Source organism: Buteo buteo, chromosome 25 (assembly GCF_964188355.1).
Source record: "Buteo buteo chromosome 25, bButBut1.hap1.1, whole genome shotgun sequence".
Classification (NCBI taxonomy): Eukaryota; Metazoa; Chordata; class Aves; order Accipitriformes; family Accipitridae; genus Buteo; species Buteo buteo.
This window is the reverse complement of record NC_134195.1, coordinates 7,047,580-7,068,382: the sequence shown is the minus strand read 5'-3', so window position 1 is coordinate 7,068,382 and position 20,803 is coordinate 7,047,580. Positions and strand designations below refer to the sequence as shown.

The 20,803-nt window shown below is 44.6% G+C and overlaps 1 protein-coding gene across 3 annotated transcripts in view; it reads left to right on the top strand.

The window, feature by feature from the left end:
* Positions 1-20,803, top strand: part of NPAS2 (neuronal PAS domain protein 2) — a 108,980-nt gene that overhangs the window by 48,368 nt on the left and 39,809 nt on the right. For 2 of the 3 annotated variants that reach the window (XM_075057287.1, XM_075057285.1), the window contains exons 2-5: positions 5,499-5,552; positions 10,730-10,878; positions 14,639-14,730; positions 18,009-18,098. In XM_075057287.1, coding sequence (XP_074913388.1) covers positions 5,499-5,552; positions 10,730-10,878; positions 14,639-14,730; positions 18,009-18,098 — 385 coding nt within the window. The remainder of the gene's footprint in view (positions 1-5,498; positions 5,553-10,729; positions 10,879-14,638; positions 14,731-18,008; positions 18,099-20,803) is intronic. The other variant, XM_075057286.1, reaches the window with a different exon arrangement.

Below are 20,803 nucleotides of genomic sequence, written 5' to 3'. Positions count from 1 at the left end.
GCAGGAAGACTAAGCTGCACACTGTCAGGCAAAAATAGTTGTAATTCTAAAGCTGGACGCTTACTATGCTACTGGATTTTTCCTTTACTCATAAAAACAGTAATTCCCATAACAATCACGTCATTACATGACCCGTGGTAACTGCAGACTGCCATTCTCCCACTGAAAAGTCACAGTCCCTTCTCAAATAACAATGTATATCATCAGGAAAGTTATTTTTTACTATCTTGTCTTAAGTTTTCTTAAGGCTACTCTGTTTACATTTTGATAAATCAATTTTCATTGCTACAGGTGGGATTGTGCTGTATTTAGTTATGGACTGCAGCATGTTCTTGTAACAGTTCATAGGTTTGCTCTGACAAATAAGGATGAAGGGGTGCAGTTCAGTTTGATGTGTCCATGAATCTGTTGATTTATTCTGATTTGTGTTTATACAAATCCTTCTTGTGTGTCCTCGTGCCATAGCTCTCATGGCGGGATATCCGAGTGCTTCATCCATGGCAGAGAAACATGAAACAAGGCTTTTAAAATGATCAGATGGTCACTTCTTGCCTGTCACCCTGTGACCTTTCCTGCCACTTCCCATTTGCTAATCTTTCTCTTTGCCCCCCAGCAAGGCTTGGAAGGGAAATACTTTACTTGTTAGTGTGGATTACTTCATTTCAGAGCTCTGCCTTAGCTGAGAAGAAGGGGGTACGGCCTCTAGCGCTGTACAGCTGCAAGCACCCATCTAACCCCCGCTGTGGAGCACCCACGGGACAACACCGTTGTCCAGCCACAGTGCCCATCGGACCTTGTCCATCATCCCCAGGCAGGGGACCTGGCAGCGGTGCCAGTGGAGCGACCCAGCCACGCTGTCCCCTGTGCTAGTGGGTGGCCAGAAACGGTCCCCCCACCCCGGCTCACACCCAGAGCCTGTACTCCCCTTCGGTGCCTTCTTCCAAGGTCTTCGATCCTACTCACTATGCATGGGATGCCGTGCATGGGTGGATCTGACCTTTAAATCCCGAAGCACCGAATATACCCGCGTGCCTCCTTTATAATGCCGAGATCTTCGCTAACAGCCTTTTTCCTCCCCTTCGAAGAGGGAACTGGAGAGTAACTCCCTGTTGAGGCAGCGCTCAGCGTCTTGCAGAAGTAACGCTCAGCAGAGGTGGGAACTGGAGGCTGAGCGATGTGTCTGGAAGGCACAGGAGCACGTCTACCCCCCCACCCTGTTGCTCTTTTTCTTCCCTTTTCACAAAGATAGAGAAAGTGTTGGGGAGGGTCTGTCCGGAGGCCAGGAGGTAGTTCAAATGCTTCTTCCCAGTGTCCCGATTTTCCACACAACCCTTGCCCATCCCCTGTCTGTGAGAGGATTGTTCTCCAAGTGCAATATCATCATCTTTACTTAGGATGGTGGTATTGTACCAGTGTCCTAAGTGGGCTGAGGGTGAGGTCCGAGGGACGGCTGAGGTATATCTGTAGTGGATGGGATGCAACACCAGGGCATGGCGGGCAGCACCCCTCTCCCCAGGGCCGAGCATACCCTATGCAGGATGAGTGGCTGAATACCCCAGGCAAGCCTGTGGGGTGGTGGAGGCAGACACCCCACCATGCCAGAGAGGGAAGGGGAGGAAAAGCCCAGTCTTTCCCCCCCAGCTGCCCAACACAAGGCCAGAGGAGCACAAGCAGTGTGATTTCTCACCAGGCTTCCCCGGGCACATCCCAGGACCTCTAAAAGAAATTTATGTCTCTGATTTAATTCAACTGAGTTAAACAAATATGATTAAAAATTCTTGTTAAATGTCAGGCTGATTTGTAGGAACTGAGATTAGTGGGCCACGTGGCAACTTAGTGGGAAAGCAACAGCTGATATACTTACATTTGAGTGCCAGTCATTTTATAGAATATCCATATGAGGAGTAGGGCAGGAAGGAGAGAAACCAACCTCACCCGCGTAGAAGGGTAGTAGTTTAACTTGCTAAAAAACATGTTTCTAACACAGGATAAGGTGATCAGTGCCAGATGAATTTTATAGTGCAAGCTCTGTGTCCACTGGGAATAGACTGTATCAAAATAAACATGTGCAGCCTTTCTTCTGGAGAGTCCCTGGAGCGAGCTGGCACTCGGCCTAAATTACTTCTTTCCCGAGCAACTATTCATTGTATGAATGAATGTGGGGGGGATGTTTGTGCTATAATTCTCCATCTGATAACTAAGCCAGGGGAACATGGTTAACAGTTTTAGCCAGTCTTTTGTTTCCAAAATGCCACTCTTCCCCGCTTATGGGTATGCGTCTTTCTGTGTGTCTGTCTGAGTACCGCCCTGATGGAAGTACATGAGCTTTCTCCTCCTTATTCCAGGTGGTTCCCATCTTTTTGAGTGATAGTCTCTTCACTCTGTGTCGATAATGGTGATATTAATGAAGCTCCAAATGTAACTGTCACTATTAAATACTGCATCAACAGGAGTTACATCATGTGGTGTTCTTACCCATAGGTTTCCAAATTCTCTTTGTTAGCATGAAAGGATTGTTCAAATTTCATGAAATCCTTGTGCTACTTATTTTTTTATGTCACCTCTTTGCAGGGGAACCATGGCACAGAGCCATGGCGTTTACTGCCTGCCTCTGTCAATGCAATGAGCCAGAATTGCCTCCTAAACCAGGCACTGACGGGGATGAGAGAGTAGATTTCCAGTTTGCTGTTTGGGACCCTCCCAGCTGAGGGACTGAGAGGATAACATAAAGCAAGCAGGTTGCACTAAGCACATACCTAAGCTCCATGCCATGGGTTTCTCCTCCAGGTGTAAGCCTCAGGAGAGGGTTGGCAGTACCAGTTCACAGCATTTGTATACTCTGCCGTATATATTTTATTGAGAACAGTTTTAATTTCATATGGTACATATGTACTGGCAAATGCTGTTAGCAATGCTTACGATGCTCTGGAGATTTTGCCGTGTGAGCAAACAGAAGCAAAATGACAATTAGATATTGTCTAACACTAGCAACAGCACAGCAGGTCCAGAATTTCATGTCAGTCAGTGAGAAACCTTGTCTACTGGAAGCTGGCCATGAATTGCTTTACAGATCTAGCCAAATCCTTGGCAGAACAGACCAGTTAGACCTGTTGCTCTCTCATAAGGGTAGAGGCTTCCCAGCGGTATAATTCCTTGATGGTTTATAAGGTACAGCTGTAGGAAGCCCCTTTCCATTAGGTACATTGTGCCTCTCCAAACCAGCTGGGGCTGAGCAGCACTGATGCTGACTGCCCCATCCACCCCCATCCTTCCTCAGAGCCACCCAGAGCTCTCGTCCCCATATTCCTGCTTTCTACTGGGAATCTGTTACCACCAGAGGAGGCCGTGGTGCAGCAGAGGAATACCTTCAGGGATTCAGAGAAAGCGACTTCTTCTGCTGACACTGCCCTATTTTGCTTGTCATACCCTAGATTTAGCAAGGGTGCATGCAACAGAGCATTTTGAGCAAAGGTCTAGCAAAGACAGACAGCAAAATCCTAAATGCTAACCCTTGCCATATTAATGATGTCTTCTTTATTCTTTAATAACATAGGTGAACATTTTGGTTGCAATAAGTGAGCAAAACCCACTGAATTTTGTCACTACATTTTAGTCTGAATTTTTTGAAAACACACTTGTTGGGCTAGCAGTCTGATTCTGGGACTGGGCAAATAACTACCTAAAGTAGTTAGGTAGTTTATCAGTAAAACACTGATAAATAAAATTTTACTGAGTCTATAGATTTTCCTAGTCTAAAATATGGATTGTGATATGGCTGACTTGGCTGTTTTGCAAGGCCAAATAAATATCTGAAAAAACATCTAAAAACTACATGGTATTATTTGTTATTTTGTTCTGTACAATAGAATTCAGCATCTTAAATTTGCCAGTTATGACTAAAAAAGCCAGTCCCTCGGCCTTCATATTTCCTATTTATGCTCCTCCATCACTGAGCTGAAAGCCATGAAGTAGTAGCTTTACCCTCCAATCAGTGACCTGTGGCTTTAATTCCTCATTACTCTTTTATTTGATAAAAAATTACAGGGTAGTTTCATGTTCTTAGCTAACTGTTGAGTAATGAGCAGGTAGAATATTGCTGTAAGAGAACTAGTAGCAGAAGGAGGGAATTTATCCACTATTCTTACTACCATTAAGTTTTCACTCCTGTTTTTTTCATAAAATGTTCTTTAAACAGGCAAATTTATGTGTGACTCATATGTGGAAAATACCATGGGCTTAAATAATGCCTAGCAATTAACTTCCCTCCTCCCCCCCCTCCAATTTTATTAATCTCTTACATGTTGAGGACTCATTAAATGAGAAACATTAATTTTTGAAAATGAGTGTTATCATTGCCTGTCATTACACCACTGCTTTGAAAATGATACTTTGGCAATATCCAGGGTTTGCAGAGGCATTGTGCTGCTGGTTCGGAAAATATTTGTGTGGGATGCAGCAGCACGCGGCTTTTGTTCTTGACATGGGTGCAAGGTGCCATGAGAGTCTGCAGCAGCACAGGGCTTCCTCCATGGGCTGAAGCAGTTACAGCTCAGGCATCGCTTTCTCAGAAAGCCTCGGAGCAAAGGAGGGTGGGCAGTGAGCTGGCGACAAGTGTTTCTGAGGATCTCAGCCTTCAGTTGGGCTGCTCTTGCATTTTTCCCTTCTCCTTGCCTACACAAATTTACTTAATTTACCCAGTTTACCCCCTTTTACTCTATGGTTTTATGAACACATCTTGTGCTCAGAGTACTTTGTCCTTGCAGCTCAAACTGATGGAGCAGTTGGACTATAAACCTGACAACAGGTCACAACATTTTGGTGAAGATTAGCAAAAAGAGTGACCAGGGATGGTGCAGTCCCCACGTTCGGTGCCGGCAGGGCCAGGCAGATGGTCTGTCTGGGCTATGGGAAGGTTTTTTCACAGTGCAGCTTAGGCAGTGGGATTTATAAGGACACTTGAATTTGGGGTGTGATTCAGTAGAGTTACTACTGTCTCTTTTGGCTTTGGGTCAGGGCCCACAGAGGAGGATGAAGAGCCTCCCAGTAGGAAGCAGCATCTGAGAAGTCGGAGGCATCGGTGATGCTGGCTCTTGCACGGGGGATGGCTTTGGGGGGAATGTGGGGGTGCTGAAAATGCCTTTTCAACTTGGGCAGACCACAGGGTTCATCCAGCCTGCAAGTTTGCAGAGAGTAACCTCCACACCAAAAAACCCCCCAAGAAGTGGCTGGTTTTGTACTGTGCTGGCACACCATGTTGTGCCTGGGAGCCTTGATCCCTGGCTGGAGCCCCTAAGGCTAGTGTGACGCTCAGGGATAACATTATCCACAATGGATGTTTCCTAAAATCAAGGACTGTGGCATAAAGCACTGCTGACACATTTATCTGACCTGGATATCATCACTCTGTTATTAAAATGAAATAGAGCAACTCTGAGATTAACCTACAAGTAGAGCTAACAAAATGACAATTCATAATGATTCTTGCATTCCTTCAACAGAAAAACCTGCTTAGACAATCTAATGGATGAAGATGAGAAAGACAGGGCAAAGAGGTGAGCACTTTTTCTTTTATAACTCTCTGTTTAACTTGTGATGAGCTTGATACTGTTTGTTGCTGCAGAAGCTGTTTTACCCATAATCAATTAATCAAAGAGAGAGAGAGTAAAATACAGCCAAGCACAACTTGAAAAACTGCCATCTCACAGATTCCTATTCTTGGCTACACTGTAAGAAGAAAATAATGTAGCAATGTTTCCTGTGGAAAATGTCAAAAAAGCCAAGGCATTGATCATTTTCTTCATGTTACTGCAGAACATGAGAACTGAAGAACCAACAATGCACTCCTGCTGCTATAAATACATCACCTGAGCTTCCCGAGTGTATTAAAATGTGGGGTTTTTACAAAAAACATTTTGCGAATGGAAAAGAACTAAAAAAGTGGGGGGTTTCCCCCCTATGATGGTCATATATAGTCAGCAATGCCTATCTCACAGTAATGAAAACACCCAGAAGTTCCCTTCAGAGCAGAGAAAGACCACGAAAAGTGCTGTGTCAGCCCTAAACTGGCACAAACCTTTATTCACGTACATTCTGCACTCCCTCATCAAGTCCCAGTTGGCGGGAAATTGTTCTGAACACTTTCTGGGGAGGGAAAGGGTGTGTTTCAAGGCAGAAGACCCACGGCAATAAAACTCTTAATAACTGTCAGATCTGACTGGCATCTGCAGAAAAGCTGTTTGGAAGCATTCGAGGCTTTTTTATTTTTTTCCGGACGCGTTATCAATACTGCAGCCCGCAGTTTAATTGCTTTAGAGGGAGCCGTGGGTTGCCCGCATTTTTCCCCTTGGTTCCCTCTAATGAGAGTATTTCCAGTCCAGGCACAAGTAGTTGATCCAGTTTCATCTCTTTTGATTCCTTCTCCGCTTCTTTCCTCCCCGCAGCTTTTTCTCACCAATATAGGTCAGTGCGGGCTGCAGGCGAGCTCAGCCGTTCCCCTTCGCTCCCTCCTCTAAAGGTGCGCGCTGGGGCCGCGGAAGGCCGGCCTTTCCTACCGGGAGCCAAGCGCTGACCTAATGGCCTCCCCTCAGGCCCGTGAGGGGGGATCCGCTGAGGCCAGGGGCCCACCGTGCCCCCCGAGCCGCTCTTCACAGGGCCGGGGGGCTTCGGGCCTGGGAGAGGGCCGACACGGGGTACGGCTCTGCCCAGCCGTCTCTCAACCAGGCAGGCCTCTGGGGCCGGGGGAGGAGGTGGGGTCGGGGAAGGGATGCCTCGCGCCGCCATGTTGTGAAGAGATGGCGTCGTCGGGAGGGTGTAGCTCAGGGAGAGGTGTCCCGCTTCCCCAGAGCCCAGGGATCGGGGAAGGGGGGAGCAGGGGAAGCGAGCCCACCTCGCGTGGTTATCTTCAAGATATTTCTGTGCTAATTGTTCAAAAAGAAAAAAAACCCCACAACCCAACGCATTAAACGAGTGCTTATAGGACAAAAATAGGATAACACATACCCTCGCTATCAGCGATTGTCATCGCCATCTGGTATGGTTTTCGTGCCGTTTGTTCCTGGAGGGAATTTTTGTCAAACCCTGGGGCAGGCCTCTATCAAGGTGGGTAAAAAAATGGTAACTTTGAAAAAGAGAAAAGGAAATAGCTTCTTTAAATTGCAATTTAAGTACATTTTGCTTTTTAGAAATAAAGCCAAGTTGAAATTAAGTTTGAAATCATGAGAGGCTTCATGGAAGTCTAAAGTTACTTCAGTATACTAAAACCATTCAGATTAATTTAAAAGCTACAGGTTTTCTTCCAAAACTTTAAAGACAGTCAAAGCTGGGAGAAGCCACTGCCTGAACGTTTTGCTGTTGTGTCTTGAAAACCAAGGACTTCTCATCTGTCAGGAAACACTTTCTTTGTTTGTTTGTTTTTCTATTTGGTGTAAGAACCAGGTTCCTCAGTGCTGAGAAATGCAAGAGGGGATAAAAAAGCCAAGAAACTTGTTCTTTTCTTTCATTTTCTGTGTTAAAAGTAGGTGAGACTGGAAATTTCTGGATCTAACTCTTTGGGGACGGACCCAGGCCAGGAGCTGGGTTGCTCAGGTTACAGACATAGTTGCACACCATTTACTATCTGCTGCAATTTATTAGGTAAATACAGGTTGTATTATACAGACATGAGAAGTGGATCCATCCTCTCCAAAGGAGAGGAACCTGCCCTCCCACCCCTGTGCCAAGTGTTCAGTACTTGGCCAAGTTGTATAGCTTTTCCTTCAGGACACTGGTTATTTTGAGCCCCATTCTGCATCCTCTGACTGCCTAAGGCACTACTTCACTCAAAAGACCTGAGGACTAAAATATGGATATGATGGCACCACACTTGGGAGCATCGAAGACCTCTTTGAGGTCTTCTGATCTTCTGGAGATCAGAAACCATCATTTCATTTTGAAGTCTTTGATGCTAGACAAGGCTTACTTTGTTTTATAGATTTATTAATTTTAAACAAAAAGCATGCTTTGTGCACTTTTCTCTATCTTCTTTCCTTTTAGCTTGCTTTAATAGTAAATTATTTTAAAATAATTTCTTTGCAATTCAATTGAATTCCAAATTGCAGACAAAACCGCCTTGAAGTGAACCATAAGAAAGTGCTTAATAGATAAGGACTACCACCTGCCATTTTCCACTCCAATAAAAAGTAAATTTAAGAATCTGAATGAAGGTATGTGGTACAGTTACTTGCTTTGATGCATGTATCGTGTATCCCACTGGACAGCAAAAAGAAATATGAAAATTAGTGTAAAGCTTCATTTCATTGTAAATCAGCAAGATGTCATGGCTACTAGTCAGCAAGTATCAGTCTCTCTTTAAGACAATAAGCAACAACTATGTAAGAGAATGAAAATGGCTATTTAGAACATGTTTTAAATGGGTGATTTTGATCATTCTGAATTCAAGCTGTCCTGCATTGCCTTTAGCTGTATTCACTAAAAATCCAGATTTTATTCATACAGTGTGTCCTTCTTCCCCCTGGATATACTGTGGTTTTTTGGAGTAGCAATGAGGGAAGAGAACTGGGACAAATAGTATGGAATTAAGACAGAGACTGTTTTGGCTTACTATAAATGATATGCCCTAGCAGTGAAGTAAGCAAGGCTAGGGAATAATCTTCCAAGGGAAGTGATGAAAACTGCATTATTTAAGATATTTACAACTGGACTGAACAAAGCATTTACAACTGTGCAGGGATAGTTTAGATGACCTAATTGTGGGTTTTTTCTCATTTTTTCCCCCTTTTTAAGATTTTACAGTGATCATCGATCCAGATCTTGGTAGAGTTATTTCCACTAGAGGAGTTTTTATATTTCCTTTGTGAATAAAATGTCAAGTGTTAAAAATAGATTCTTTATATTTCTGTCAAGGCATCTTTATTTTTTTGGAAAAAGCAACACTTTCCCTATAGACGGTTGGTGTTTTATTTTATTTTCAGGGCGATCAAGACCTTTTGAGCTTAAAATGAACTGAGGATTGAATTATGAGAAAGTAAAATGTTGATGTTCTTAACGTCCCCTTGAACTGTACAGAAATAGGATAAGGCTGGAGCTTTTCACATCTTGTTCTGACAGCCTTTTGCACTGTAATAAGAACAGGCTGAAATCAGTCAGGCAGTATCCACCCAATCTCTTGTGTTCAAAGCTGTAAAATAATCAAGTGTTGGCTTCTATCCAGTATATCTCCAAGTGCGTTCAGGGTTGAGAGCAAGACAAACAAAAATTACCCCTCTGTCAGTAGTAACATCCAGAAGCCTCCACAGTGATTTCTCTGCTAAAAATGTTTACTGCCATCCTGGTCCTTGGGGGGGAATGTAGATGCTGGGCTAAATTTTGCTCTGATTTTCAGCAGTGTGCATCCAGAGCTGCTTATGAGGTACAGCAGAGTTATCTGGGACCAAGAAACTCAGAGTGAGAACCAGCCTCTTGGCTTTTCTTTCCTGTCTACATGTAACCAGATTTTTAGATCTTTACGTAATTAACAAGGCAAATCTTGTCTGCTTGAGGACCTTTCAGAAGAACAAACAAACCTTATTTATTTCTATTATATTTATTATATTATTTTAAAGAATTATTATTATTTTATATTTATTTCTATTTTTACATGGCTACAGAAGTCTGGGTGATACCCTCCAAGTAGAATCATTGTCATCTTCATGGGAACAATTCAGAAAATACTTGCTCATGTATAGGTTGACATATAATTTAAAAAAAAAAAATAAAGTGCACATGCAGCAGCAGAAGCTGGGTCTCTCTGAGGAGTCTGCAGGCTAAACAGGCAAGACTGGCGAAGAAAGCTGAAGAGTCCCCATTTTACACCTAAAGAGCCAGGGCACCATGACCTTAAGTGATTTGCTAGTGGCACACAGAGCTTAGGGGCAAGCAGGGGACCCCTGCTAGCACTTCTGAGTCGCCAGGTCTGGGAACACACCTCAGCCTCAGAGCCGGTCCATGCTGGCATGAGTCCTTCTGATGCCCTCCCTCCTGCTTGCCCTTGTCACCTTGGAAAGGAGACTGAACTAGGTGGGATAGGAACTAGATGGGTGCTGCAGCAACCTCTGCTCGGGTCCCTGATGTTAATGACTGGAAGACAACAGCCCGATTCCTCTCGGTAAGCCAGCTTGGAGGTAGCCAGAGGACCTGTGACCAAAGCGGGCAGGTCCCTCTAGCTGGACCCAGCTCCAGTGCAATGGCTGAGCTGCAGTACTGGCATCCCTGTCTCCTGTTAAGGCTGGACAGATGGGTATGACCCATAGTTTCACCAGTTCCCTCTCTTTTCCTTTATGGACAATTTTACTGTTGTCACCATATTGCTATTTCTTCTTGCTCTGAGTGCCTTCTCAGGGCCTGCATGAACTCTGAAGGTCCTGTGCATGCCTAGGAGACGGACAGAGCTCCTTCACCTACAGGCTTAATGCCGACCTCATAGGCTCGACTGGAGTGTCTAGAGGCAGCACAGAGGGGCAAGCAGAGCCTCCATCTCCCCGCTGGACTCTAAGAGGGGCCCAAAGACAAGAGCAGGAGGGGGGAACAGTCACCTCCTGCTTGTCTCTGCAGCTTTGCTGGAGGCCAGTGTCAATCTTCACATGCTGAGGCACACAGCAAGTTAATTTCCATGTGTACACACTGCAAAGAGGAGGTACTTGATGATTTTTCCTCTTGGTCTGCTCATCCTCTTGTTTTTTAACCCTGTCTACAGGGCTTCGCGTAACAAGTCTGAGAAGAAGAGGCGCGATCAGTTCAATGTTCTCATCAAAGAGCTCAGCTCCATGCTTCCAGGCAACACCCGCAAAATGGACAAAACTACTGTGCTGGAAAAAGTCATTGGCTTTCTGCAGAAACACAATGGTAAGATTTACTGCAGCTCTTCATGCACTTGCCAGACAGTTACTACAATATCCTATTTCCCTCAGTGATTACCAGAATGGCTCAAGGGGTCCATAAGTGCCAACATAAGGTATTTTTTTTTCTATCTCATCAAAATATCATTTGCAGACACTGTGCTGCCCAAATCCATCTCCTTGGCTGCTCTTTATTTGAGGATGACTCTCAACCTGCTAGAGAAGGGGGCAAATGTCAGGAACTGAGGGAAGGCGGACAGCAGTGCCCTGCAGCACATGTGACGAGGGATGCTTTGAACAAGAGCGATTTGGGGCCAGAGGGAAGATTCCCTTCCTTGAAATTTGCAATATTCCCTGCAGAAAAATGCAGGGAAGCAATCTGTTCAGCCCCCTGCTCCTCAGTGGACTGTGTAGGACTCAATTTTCCACAGTGAGCAGAAAACTCAGACCAGAAAAGGCCTGTTGATGGTGAGAGCACAACATGAGTTGTGGATGGTACGGTATTGCTGTGGGTTAACCCCAACAGCTCAGCCCCTCGCTCACTTCCCCCAGCAGTATGGGGGAGAGAATTGGACGGGTAAAAGTAAGAAAACTTGTGGATTGAGATAAAGACAGTTTAACAAGTAAAGCAAAGCAGAACAAGGAATTCATTCCCCACTTCCCGTAAGTGGGCAGGTGTTCAGCCATCTCCAGGACAGCAGGGCTCCATCACGCCTAACCGTGACTTGTGAAGACAAATGCCATCACTCCAAACGTCCCCCCTTTCTCCTTCTTCCACCAGCTTTATATGCTGAACATGACGTGATATGGTCTGGGACATCCCTTGGGTCAGCTGGGGTCAGCTGTCCCAGCTGTGTCCCCCCCCAGCTCCTTGTGCCCCCCAGCCTGCTCTCTGGTGGAGTGGAGTGAGAAGCAGAAAAGCCCTTGGCTCTGTGTGAGCACTGCTCAGCAATAGCTAAAACATCCCTGTGTTATCAACGCTGTTTCCAGCACAAATCCAAAACATAGCCCCATACCAGCTACTGTGAAGAAAATTAACTCTATCCCAGTCAAAACCAGCACAGGCTCCAATTTTTGAAGTCACTTTCAGCAAATTGCATCCGCAGATAGCTGGCATGCTTCACCCCATTTGCACAAGCAGAAGCTATGTCACATTTGCACAGCGTGCAGTTGCAATAGTAAAGTTCAGCCTCGGAAAGCCAGGAGTTTATTTTTTAAAATGCACACAGCAGTGACAGTTAAGGCCCTTAGACATGTGTCCTCACAGAGGGCAGAGGAGATTTCTGACCCTACTGATCTACTCTGGTTGGTCTAGTTTCTAGTCGATGAGAGGAACACGCACTGTGGGGTCCCTGACGCATGGACATCTGCCAGCAGCAGACAATTGAAATGCTTCTCCCTTATAAATCAGGGCACTGATTTAAAAGGGGGCTCTCTTGCTCTCCCCCTGTGAGGAAGAGACTTCAGTGGGTGACTGTGGGGAACGTCCCTGGTCCCAGAAAGCAGAAAGGGCTCTCGCAAGCTGATGCACCACATTACCTGCCTCACTTTGCTCATCCAGCACCTCCTGCCTGCGCTGCCTGGAGAACTCTGGGTGAAAAGGAAAAGACAGTAAAAACTCTTATATCATGCCCCCCAATATAATGGAGTCACAAATGTCAGGCTTATTGAGGAAATAATTATAGTGGTTCTGTAGTTAGAGCATGGTTTCTCCTTAAATGAATTTTTGCCACAGACAAGATGATTTCATGCAGGAGGGCATGACTAGGACATCTCAAAGTTTAATAATTGTATATACCTATTAAAAAATGACAGTAATAACATATCTTTTTTTCTTTTTAGCTGCCCAAGGCAGAGTAAAGGAGGATGTGAATATGCTCAATTATAAAGCCAAGCAAAGAACAGTCACATGAGATTTGAATAAGTGTAGATAAGTGTAGCTGATAGCCCAAATAATTTACTCCAAAAGGCACTTCATTTCTGGAAGATGAACTAGGTAAAAGAAATCTAACAGTCACAAATCCTTCCCCAGCAATTGGGTCAAACTGTGACTGGTTTTTGTGCACTTGCTAAAAAAAGCAAATGTTACCTATTTTTAAACTAGATTAGTAGTCACACAATATAATACAAAGCATCAGCATTTAAAAATGTTGATTATCTTCAGCATACTTTGGATCTTGTTTATTCAATCGTATTTCCCTTTCATTTAGTAGGCTAAACCAAGATTTTAGTCATAACGGAGGAGGAGGTCAATTTTCAGATTTTTTTCTTCATAAACAGCCTCCTTTTTCATAATCCACAGAATCTCCCAAATCTCAAGTAATTCTTCTAACAGTTGCTGTTTCATGTATATCAGCTTCTCCAAGCCACAGATCTGCTGAAAGTATCCTATATTCTGAAACTGACGAGTAGATCTCTCTTTTTCCTTAATCTGGTTTTGAAACCTCCGTGTAAGACCATGGGGGCTGGGGAGAGCCATGGTGCTATCAGTGAGAGCCCCCAGCAATGCAGAAAGTGAGTCAAATGAGCTGGTAGAAGCAGACAGCTGCACCTCCACTAACAAAGCCTGAACGGAGGCTTTGATTTCTTTTTAGGTGACAATATGCCCAGGCACTGGTATAAATTTACTGTCTTTAATATCATTTAGCCATTTGCATTTCTCTGGCCAGTTTACCTATGTGGTCCGAATAGGGAGCATTGGGTATTACATGCTCTGGAAGTGTTAATCAATAGGATTAATTAGCAGGAGGCGCTGAAAGGAGAAGACAGGCTGCGCTCAGCATCCCCTCACTACTGGAGCTGAATGAGGGAGCACTCTTAGACAAGCGGAGTGAGCTGTGAAAAAAAACAGCTCAAGTGTCTCTAAATTGTAAGATCTGTCCCCCATAACCCTGTCTGACTCAGGTAGAGCTCATGTGAGTGGCTGGTTTTTGAAGGAAACGGTTCACCATGGTGCATCCAGCTCCCCCGCTCTGGTCCTCCGTTTCAGTGCGAAGCTGGGACTTGTTACCCTGGTGCCTGCACCCCTCCATGGAAAGTCCTGGGGCAGTGAGCATCCTCAGGCTGCCGCGGGGCCAGGACTGGCCAACAGTGGAGCAAAAACCCTGTGGTGTCTCATGGGTGGACAGCAAAGGAGACCCTCCCCTCTGGATAGGATTTGGGATGAGGCGCTGGTGCTCCGTTCCCTCTCGTGGGCTGCCCTGCACTGCGGGGTTGGCGGTAGGCAGGGAGAGAGCGCGGGCAGCAGCACCAGTGTAAGGCTGCTGCAGATGCTCCTGTTTTGCTCACAGTTTGGAGAACGGAGCAATAGCTCTGCTCTTTGGGGTCACAGCCCTTTGGGACTCCTCCGAAGGAGTTTTCTTGCTGCTCCCTAGTTGGTACAGAAGCTGTAGGCTGAACCCTAGCACTCTGGCATCCTAAGGTTGAAGCTGTAAACTGTAAATATCAATTTGACACGTGCTAATCCTTGCCTTGATTTTAATTTCATGCGAAGTGGTTTTATCTTTTGATCAATACCCAACTAATGCTGCTTGAGGCCAATGGCTATGTGAATACCGGCTCCCACTGAAGTCACTTCAAGGTGAGCTGAGTAAAAAATGAGGAAAACATTTCAGGATCAGGCCCAGTTTAGATAGTTGTTACTGTCTGTGTAAGCTGCAATTTTTTAATATAAAGGTGATTTCTATTTTTTCATAGCAACACATATATAGTCTTGCAAGATACAAGTTTCTTTGAATTTAAAAAATTGAAATGTTTTATTTGTCTAGAAGTCTCAGCACAGACGGAGATTTCTGAAATTCAGCAGGACTGGAAGCCTTCATTTCTCAGCAACGAAGAATTCACCCAGCTGATGTTGGAGGTGAATATGCATATATACCTTTCCTAATTTTGTCTAGCAGTCATGGAAATGCCCATGCATCTAGATTAAAATGCCATCTGCAGTTCCAAAAGAGGAGGTTTCAGGTACTGCTGTATTTGACCGTCAAGCAGAGCTGTCACTGGGACAAGGCATTAGAGTCCCCGCATGTTGCTTTTCACTCTCAATGGTACCGTTGCACTGTGCTGCCGCAGCCTGCAAAGCTGCACAGGAACTCCCAAGAAATGCAATCCAGGGGAGAGATTCAAATCACAGGTTACATTTTATTTTTACAAACAGAGGTGAGGAAAAGGGCATGTGGCAGTTTTTCTCCTGTTCTTGGAAGGCGTTATTATTACCTAATATTTATGCAAGACTAGCACCTAAGAAGCAACAGTGTCGTGTCGCTGTAGTGCTAGGTGCTGTACAAGCAGCTAAAACCTGACAGCTCCTCTTGATTTGACACAGTTAATACTTCCACTCTAATGATTTTCAAGACCCTTATCAAACACTTTTTATTCTAACATGGAGCAGGGTTATTTTGCAATGATATTTTTTAAATTACCTTTAAATTATACCATACGTGCTTTTAACGCTAGCTGGGATTTGAAGGGGGATGACTCAATGGCGTTTATGTAGGTTCGAGATGAAATGCAAATGAGCTGCTAAAAGGTATTTTTCTCTCTCAGTAACAGCTAGAACCTTCTTTAGCAAGGATCTTCTCCCATACTAATCACGTGGAGGTTGCATGGCCCCACAGTGTCCTTTGAGAACAAGCTTCTCCTGCTCCTGCAGATGATGTGAATGTGGGGCATGATCCAGGCTCTGGCGGCGGGCAGGGAGGGATGCTGGTGAGAAGCTTGACCCACCAACGGGTGACAACAAAACCGGGGCATGTTGCTGGCCCCCAGGGGCTGGCAGTCCCTCGGCCATTGCAGTTTGTTGTGATGAGACTCCCCTGGTCCAGTGTTATGAGATGCTTTGCTCCCATTGCACTGACGACCACCCATTCCCACCTCAGTGTGCAGGAACTTAATGAACATAACTCCTTCAGTCTGCGCTGAAATATTTCCCTCAGACAGCAATAAATTGGCAGTTGTCTTGACTGGCTGGACCTTTGTTGATTCTACTTGTATGCCACACAATTTTAGATTAAAACAATTGCTTTTAGTTTCCCAGCTTATAAATCACCTTCTTGCTACTGTGATTTTCCATGCCCTTCAAGATAACATTGGGTATTGGGATGTCCTGTTGAGCCAGCTGTTCATCGTTCTATGCTTTTTTTGCCTTTCTACTAATCTTATTTATTAACATTTGGACAAGACTGCTTGAAGTTTTTCCCATCCTGTTATTAAAAGATGGGAAGGGTTTTTTCAAGCACTGATTCAAAAGAATCAGAACATAATTGACTGTGGTAATACATCAGCTTTCCTGAAAATGGCCTTTTCCTACCCCATTGAAAAGGCTGTCATCAAATTGCATAAAAGTAGACATTAGGCTCTGTTTGTCCATCTAGGACTGCTGCAGTAGTGAAATCTTTAAAAAGGGATATGCCCTCTTAATGTTGGAAGGACCAGTTGTAAATAAATAAAAATATAATTATGTATGCATACATTAACTTGATTTTACCACAAAATTCTGATGTGAGTCACTTTGTATAATCTGCATTGGATATGAAATAAAGACTTGATTTAAAAAAAAAACCAACAACCTTCACCATAGTAACATGCACAATCCAGCTGCCTTGTAAAATCACTGCTCTCTTCCACGGGTTAACAGCTATCAAGCTTTTTTAGAAAACAGCTTGAATGTACTACACTAAAGAAAAACATATTCTCTGCACTTAGATTAACAAAATCAAACTAACTATAGCAGCTGGAGGGTTTTCAGAGATGCTAAACACACGCTTTTCTACTGGGGTATAAGTTATTGACCTGCTTTTCAAAGGATTGTAGCACCAGCAGATTCCCATTGACTTAAATAGTTGTGGGTGCTCAGCATTCTCTGGAAAAAGGAACATATGTTTGTGTCTTTATTCAAGGCTTTGTGTTTTCCTTTTTTTTTGAAAAACAATTAGCATTTTCCAGTGTGCTCAGAATTCTTTCCCTTATTGAAGTCAGCAGGGGAGAAGGATGTGCTGTGGCTCACAGGATCAACTGCCTGTCTGGCTTGGAGGCACGCCTGGGTTTGCAGTAAGGTTTTGAAACGCCCTGGCACCCTGATCAAGCTCTTTGCAGTACACCTGTCTCCTGAACAGGTATTGCCTCTGGAGTATAGTCAAACTCTGCTCTGCTTCAGTCCTGCTTGCAGTGTCCATACTGCTCAAATGCTGCGGGCAGCACTGACTCCAGATCACCAGTGAACTGACAGAAAGGACCCAAACCTGCTCCATTTGCAGGCACAGGGAGCTTCACCAGTGTCTCCTTAGTTACAACAGGAAGGTTTTAATATAGTGTCTGAGCACCTACTGTTGAGTCTTAATTTTGGGGGGGGTTCTGCTCAGAGTAGGTTGCTTTAGGTCTGGAAATCTACCTAGATTTAACTTTGAACAACATTTAGCTCAAAACTTTGCATCTCAGACTGAAGGAGAAACTAATTTTGAAGGTGAAGTTGCTCCTGTGCAGAGGATGGGGATAAGGTGACATTCCCCTTCAGTCCTAAGAGTGAAGGGTCTTCCCACAAGGTGGGACTGAAGTGAGGAAGAAACTCTGCAGAAGGGTGAATTTCTCTTGGAATGAGTAATCTAATACCATGACCTTTAAAATAAATCACTCAATTAAAACTCAGGCTAAGGATTATTTGATCATTTGCATTGCTTTTACTTACATGAAAGCCCAGTAATATACAACGTTACATTAATACAAACTGAGATTTATGGGGTTTGCAGAGAAGTACCATTTTGAGATAGGACCGCATCCTTTCATCGTCCTTTGATATTTACACAGAGCTCAAATGTTCATTTTAATAACTTCCAAGGGATCCAGTCTTAGTCATTTTGCATTATTAAAATGTGTGATTAATTTAAAAACTGAGACATGAAATGTTCCTGTGAGCCCTTTGTTGCTTCAATAGTAGGTTTTACTAGACTACAAAGAGTGTCGTAAAAGTTAAATCAGACTGTAAAATCAGAGAATTACTGTTCTGCAACTTGAGATAACGCTCCTACAACGCGATAACAATACGGTGCTGAAGTCAAACTGTTTTGATCAACACTCTATGAGCTGTCCTGTTTACACCACTCATTCCCATTAAAGCACTCTCCACTTGTCTGTTTTCCTTAGGCATTAGATGGCTTCATTATAGCAGTAACCACAGGTGGAAGCATCATCTATGTGTCTGACAGCATCACACCTCTTCTAGGGCATTTACCGGTGAGTAATTCTGGCACTGGCTTTTCTACTACACATTGTCAGATCAGGCCCTACACTTTTAGAAACAGATATAAACGGGTGGTGGGGGGTGGTGTTTTCCTGAAAATGCGGTGAGGGGTTTTGTCACTGCATTATGCTGGCCACTGCTGTTGATCAGCTCTGTTCTCTCTCTGTCTGGTTCATACCCTTCAGGTTTTTGTTCCTATGAGGCACTTCGGCTTGAATGGAAAAAGCTCTGCAGGAATACTCTGGCCAGGGGAGGGACAGGGTGACCTGGTTGATCTTTTCCATCTCTGATTTCTAAGCTAGCAGAGAATAGCACCGGTGCTGCTGGCAGCCCGGCGAGGAGCTTGTTAAGGGCCTTATCCTGCTCCCAGGGAGGTAAAGGACAAAACCCCTGTTGAATTCGGGGGAGTGGGAGTTAGCCAGTGGCTGCTGCCGAGCTGTCCCCGCAGCTCAGCTGTGCTTTCCCAAAGGGAGCGCACCCAGCTCCCGGGAGGTGCTGGTGGAGCCAATGCTCGGCGCTCGGGTCTGTTACATGAGGCTTGTTTTATCTGTGGGCTGCTGGGTCTTGCTGTAGGAGACACTGCTGCGTGCGTTGGCTTGGGCTAGAGGAGCAGGGGAGAGGGACTGCTCTGAACCCTGCTCCGGTTGCTAAGGCTGCTCTAGGAGAAATGGCACAATAATTAAGGATTAATCCTCACATTCATTTTTAGTAGCTTGGTCTCAAATAAATATACACCCAGGAGAAAAAAAAAAGCTGCCAAATCATTATTGTACCACCCACCCGCCATGTTCTTAGGAAAATTGCAATTCTTTTTCTCTCATTTACTTTTTCACCAAATACATGTCATGTTTTCCACCCAGACAAATGTATTTCACACACACTGCCTTGCTGTAATATGAACAAAAATTATTTTCTTCTGAGACGAAAGGAACTTGATGAAAGGCGGCAGCTCCTGGTAAATGCAAGAATATTGCTATGCAACAACAGATTGAACTCAATCTATCTATTTCAGTGTTCTTTAATCCTCAACAGTTGAGAAAACCAGTAGTTGACTATTTTCTGACATTTGCCTTCACTTCAAAGACAGAGAGTACCCTGTCCTGTATGCAGGCTGTTGGGTCTTCATAGACTTACTGATTTCCATGGAATTTCCTTGTCTTTCATGGTTTGGGGGTTTCAGTCCTATCCCTTCCAAATACTGATTCTTAGTGGAGAAAGTAGATCAGCTGCAGGAATATATTGCATTTCAGGAAGACACATTTCAGACCCTCTGCCTAAAACCTTAAGCCCTGACTGAACATGGATGGATTCAGGTTCATAATTTCTGAGTTGGACCATCAGAGACTTAATTGGTTTTCCTTCCCAAAGTCATGCCTTGTGTGATAATCTTGCACAGTATCCAGCCCAAAATGAGGACAAAGATGGCCATTATTTTTTATTTGCACAGAAGCAGCACATAGCAGCCCAAGCCAGGGACCAACCTGCCAGGGCTGGAGGTGGAGCAGGAGTTCCCACAGACCTTCTTAGAGCTGATGGGATCATAATGGTTAACAACTGCCCCACCAGCCCACCCATGCGGAGTGACTGGGTGCATCCCAGAGACTGCAACTGAGCAAGCAATAAAGGCTTCTGCTTCCCAAGGTCAGCAAATCACTACGGCCACGGGCAGGGGCCCAGCTGAGTATGCGGTTAGGTGCACACTGGGCATTTTAGTCCCATGCTGCCCTCTCCAAATGTCTTTTTAAGTTTTAAAACTGATCAGAATGCTATCTGGAAAATCTGCGTGGCTTATTCTGTTTACCTCCAGGATCTATTTGTAAGCTAAATTCAGTCACTGTTTGAGGGACAAAATACTAGTTCTTTCTCCTCTGTGACTGCAGGGAAAAAAAATACTCTGCAAATCTTCTGCTTTGAGCACTGAAAGGAAAGCAAAACTGGGCAGAACGTGGAGCAAGGCTCTCTGAGGGCCCCTATCAAGAAATCTGATGTATTTTCTTTCATTAAAATCATGAAAGACTCTGGTGCTGAGAACAAATATCCAATTCTCTTTAATACAGCTTCCCTAAGTTCCATGGAGCATTTTCAAACACAAACTTCCTCTGTTGTAATTCTAAATAGTTTGTTATTACAATATCTAGAGGCTAATCTTAGGGTCGATTGATGTAAAGAGAGGTTTAGCTAACATGGTAAGATTGACTATAGTTGAAATGAAGTGAACTCCTGGAAATCTGGTCACAATTTATAGCATTTGCCAGTCAGATGGTATTCTATGACCCCAAGACTAGGCAGTCTCTGGAGGAGGGTCCTCCCTCTCCCTTCTTGCCTGCTTTGCTGAGTGAAACAGTTAAACACAGGCAGCAGAGTGACTATTTCCAACCTACAGGAGGAGGAGGTGCAGCTTTCTCATGGACGTTGCCTGTCCACAGACTCAGGCAGAAGGTGCTGTATCTGCTCACGGACTGGGCGAGTGGTGTCCGTCTCACCCAGCTTTAGTCCCGTAGCCGAGGGGTCCACGCTCGGTGCCTGCCGACGCAAGGCTCCTTGAGGGTTGGCGGGGAGGTGGCTGTGCAAATGCAGGAGGTCCCTGGCAGGGCTGAACTTCTCCTGGGGGCTCTTTCTCCCCAGGGGCTCCCCAGTGAAGATTAGGCAGCTGCTCTGGTGTGTTGGGCATCAGGGTGGAAAAATCCAGGACATAGCA